The 4613-nt window shown below is 37.8% G+C and overlaps 1 protein-coding gene across 5 annotated transcripts in view; it reads left to right on the forward strand.

Annotated features, from left to right (window-relative positions):
• Positions 1 to 4041, forward strand: part of ska1 (spindle and kinetochore associated complex subunit 1) — a 41318-nt gene extending 37277 nt beyond the window's left edge. For all 5 annotated transcript variants that reach the window (XM_043701223.1, XM_043701213.1, XM_043701251.1 and 2 more), the window contains one exon: positions 2145 to 4041. In XM_043701223.1, coding sequence (XP_043557158.1) covers positions 2145 to 2293 — 149 coding nt within the window. In that variant the 3' untranslated portion in view covers positions 2294 to 4041. The remainder of the gene's footprint in view (positions 1 to 2144) is intronic.
• The last annotated feature ends 572 nt before the right edge of the window (positions 4042 to 4613 follow it).

A 4613-nucleotide genomic window follows, 5' to 3' on the forward strand; every position in this document is an offset into this window, starting at 1 on the left:
GGTGGACGCTAGGAAATTGTTTCTGTTAGGCGAGGAGATAGGACCCGTGGACACAGCCTTAGAATTAGAGTGGGTAAATTCAGAACAGAAATGCGGAGACATTTCTTCAGCCAGAGAGTGGTGGGCCTGTGGAATTCATTGCCGCAGAGTGCAGTGGAGGCTGGGACGCTAAATGTCTTCAAGGCAGAAATTGATAAATTCTTGTCACAAGGAATTGAGGGCTACGGGGAGAATGCAGATAAGTGGAATTGAAATGCCCATCAGCCATGATTGAATGGCGGAGTGGACTCGATGGGCCGAATGGTCTTTCTTCCGCTCCTATGTCTTGTGTTGGATTATTTCTCATTTCCAACACCCATTGTTTCTTTAGTGTAGTAACTTTGAATACTGTGAGAACCAGATACCCCTCTGCTCTAAGAACTCTTAACTGTAGCAATTACTCACTGAAGTTTTGGAGTAGTTATGGAATAAAAGAAGGATGGGCCAAGAATAAACTGGGGAAAGACTAATTGTACTAAAATAAGTTACGATTTGGCCCAAGTAGACTGGGAGCAGTGATTTGCAGATACAACTGTCAGAGCAGTGGGAATCATTCAAGGAGGAAGTAATAAGAATGCAGGGCAAATGTGTTTACTAATGTATGGGTGAAGTTTGGAACAAGACCAGAGAAGCCTAGGATCAAGGAACACAAAGGTTAGAATAAAGAAAAGATCAGTTAGTAGTAAGTACCAAAGGGCTCAATATGGAGATGAGTATTTTAAAAGAGCAGGGTGTGTTTTTACAAGAAAATTAGGAAGGCAGAGTGTGTGCATGAGAGTATTTGCAGGTAGAATAAAGGAAAAGCCAAAGGTGTTTTTTTTTCAATATAGAAGTACAAGAGAATAACTAGAGAAACAGTAGGACCCATTAGGAGCTATAGAGAGAATTTATGTATGGGCCTAGAAAATATGAAAACAGGGCTGAATTAATACTTTGAGTATTACAGTAGAAAATGATGTTCCAAATATAGATGTCATTGTGGAAAACTCAAATGTTGGGGGGAGAAAAAAAGATATAATTTTGTGTTTAGTAACTTTAAAAGCAGATAAATCTGCAGGTCCAAATAGGAAGTATTGCAGACTGTAGAGGGAAGTAGGAAGGAGATATCGGAGGGCCTAGCAACAAATTTTCCGTGACCACCAGTGAGGTGCCAAACAACTGGAAGGTTGCTAGATGCCACATTATTTTCAAAAATAAAGGGAGTAAGGGATAAACCAAGAAATCATAGGGCAGTCAGTCTAAGCTTTCTGATGGACAGAATAAATCTCCACTTGGAGAGACAGAGATTATTCTGGCATAGTCAGCATAGATTTGTTAAGTGACTGTCAAGTTTGTCAAATTTCATTTGAATTCTTTGAGAAGATAACAAGAATTTTGATGTGATCTCTCTTGGCAGACTGTTCAAGAAAGTAACAACCCATGGAATTTAAAGCAGAGTGGCATGTTAGATCCCATTTTGGTTAAGAGGCATCCAGCAGAGGGTGATTGTAGAGGGATATTTCTTTTTATTGAAGATCTGTTTCCAGTGGGGTTCTGCAGGGCTTGATGCTTGGGTCTCTGCTTTTGAGGTGTATACTTAATTCTTTGGACTCGAATGTAGGGGCTATGATGAATGGAAAGAAGGATGATGGAAGGATCTGTAAGATGATAAACCGTGTTGATGACTGCCATGAACTTCAGGTGACTGTCAAAGGGCTGATCAGGTGCGCAGAGTAGCTGCAAATGGAATTCAGTGTGGAAACGCGTGATGAAGTACACCAGATTATGCTGAAGTCTTGAACTGAGGCTTGAACTTAATCCTCTTAGCCAAACAGTTAAGCTAAGCAGACACATGCAAAAGTTTTGTCTTTTTTCAAAAACTGAAATTAAGTTTGAAATCTATTTAGGCTATCCTGAGCTAAACTTTTAAACTGGCTATACAAACGCAAGCAAGGTATCTAATTTCCAAGTTGTTCTCGGAAAAGATAATTATCGTTGAGGCTACGTTTTCAAGTGCCTGCTTATGATGGATTAGTTATCTATGTCAATTATAGCTTTCTGTACACTCTCTGGAACCAGAGCAATTATCTATAAATATATCATTTCTCTCTGTTTATCTTCTGCAGGTCAATATTTCTTTGTAGAAGCTGATATAAAGGATTTCTCGCACCTTAAGGTTGACAAGAAATTTCACGTAATCTTAAATATTCTGCGACATTGCCACCGATTGCGGGAAGTCCGCGGGAGTCATCATGTGCGCTACTTGTTACTTTAAGGCAATTGTAAATTGTTTCGGTATTCTTAAGCCACATAAATCCTAATGTCTCAAAGATAACTGTGCTAGTTACTTTTACAAAAGGGAATTATATATGCCTTATTTACTCCCTCTCCTATTATCATAATATGGTCTTCATCTGAGGATTGGTAGCCTTTTGAGATTAATACTATAATATTTACATTTTTTTAAAGTATATTTTTCTGCTATTACATGCCTGTGACATCCCAAATTCACACCTTATTCTTTGCAGTTAGATACATACTGGGAGAGAGTCTAGGAACGATGTTGAAATCATGTTATCTCAGCACTTTTTAATTTAATTCTGCTCATTTTAAAGTACTCTGAATCACTTGATACAATCTGCAAATGATGTAAATCCTAAACCTCCTTTTGGGCTGGGTGAGCACCAGAGAAGGAACAAGAAAATGTCCAACTGAAGCACTCATGAACCGTCTCCTGATATCACTGCGCAGAGATTTGAATACATATCACCATGTTTAAAATGACGACTTTTGAATCAATTCATACTCTAAGGGTAATCAGATGTTTGATCCTCTGCATTTTGACCCAAGTCTAGCACACGACTCAATTGTGGATGTCTATTGAATTATTTTGTGTACTTTTGGTAGATCTGTGCTGTTTAATGTTATTCGAAGATTTCAGCAAAATCAATAGTATTGACATTATTTTCTAAATGTGTTCTGTCTAAAATGTCTTTTGGTCTACTGTGCTTAAAATTTGTGTTCAGTAATGTAATTTTTTTTACTCTTTAAAATTTTGTAACTTGTCTTTTCAGCTGTTATACTCCCCAATCTACTAAGTCACTAAATTCTTGATGTATTTCGACTAGCTGATCTCTGAAAATAACTCACTGCCAATCCATCAGCAGCAACTTCTAAAAATCCTAATGCAGGACAATGCAGTTGTTTTCATATGACTTTCAACATAGAAAATATCATAAAGTGCATATCACAAGTGCTTCAGACTAGATGGGGAAAAAACAAAATCAAGTGGCGGATGCAATGCTACAAGGGAAAGATTTGGGTAGGTGACCAAAAGCCAGTTTTGGACATGAATGGTGACTAGCTCACAGCTGATGTAAATGCTCAGGGTCATGCAAAAAAGTAAGTTTCAGGCAAGTCTAACCAAATTAAGCTGATGCCAAGCAACAGTGCTCTCCCAGCTGGGTTCTTTACTTCAGTAAAGGATAGTGATGTGTAACAATTTGCCATCATTAATGGGAAGATTTTCCTAATAATTGACATTGGGTGCACTGATTACCTATTTGTTGAGGGAGAATTTCATGCCTGTAATAGACCTGCTGATTTTTTTTTTGTCTGACATCATCATCATCATCATCTCCAATCAATTAGCAACTTTATTACTGCTATCGAATCCTCCCTGTTAATTGGCTTTTATGCAAAGCATTCAAGTAATCCAATGTGTTATTTTAATCACTGCAACTGGATGAGTAAAATAACTCTCAACTTGGCTCTTGTAAAAATTATGATTTTGAAATTGACAGCTCATGCAAATTAAACTTTCAAATTTTAATAATGCTCTTTATTTGAAATAAATTTTCCTATCTACAAATATTAATGCAATTAGGTTTCTAACCTAATTTAGCTATTAAAATTTTAGTAATTCGTAGCAATAATTGATGATCCATTGGCGGCTGAGTGGTTAGCACATCTGCCTCTCAGCACCAGGGATCTGGGTTTGATTCCACACTCTGGTGACTGTGTGGAGCTTGCACATTCTCAGTGTGTCTGTGTGAGCTTCCTCCCTCAGTCCAAAGATGTGTAGGTTAGGTGGATTGGCCATGCTAAATTGCCTATAATATCCAGGGGATGTGCAGGCTGGGTGGGTTAGCCATGGTAAATGTGGGGTTACAGAGATAGGGTAGAGGGGTTGGGTTTGGGTAGGATGCTCTTTGGATGGTTGGTATAGACTTGGTGGAAGCAGGCCATTCAGCCCACACTTCAGGGTTTCTATTCTATGAATATATTTTATAAATCGCCCTTACTGATTTTCTTGTCATTGTTTTTTCATTACTGCTTTTATCAACCTATTTATTTTCTCATTTGAGCATTGAGATCAACCTCCATTTTATAAAAATTTGACAAAATGGTATTGTTGCAATGCGCTGTGCTGGTAGACCATGGTGTCGTCAGATGGACAAGGTATTGAGGTTCTGGCTAATACACTGTAGATGTCAAGTAAATGTTTACATTTTCCTTTTGCTTCTTGCTAGATAACTTACATCACTGAAGCTATAGTTGTCAAAATATTTTCCATGCCTTATTTCAGTTAATTA

Source organism: Chiloscyllium plagiosum, chromosome 1 (assembly GCF_004010195.1).
Source record: "Chiloscyllium plagiosum isolate BGI_BamShark_2017 chromosome 1, ASM401019v2, whole genome shotgun sequence".
Classification (NCBI taxonomy): Eukaryota; Metazoa; Chordata; class Chondrichthyes; order Orectolobiformes; family Hemiscylliidae; genus Chiloscyllium; species Chiloscyllium plagiosum.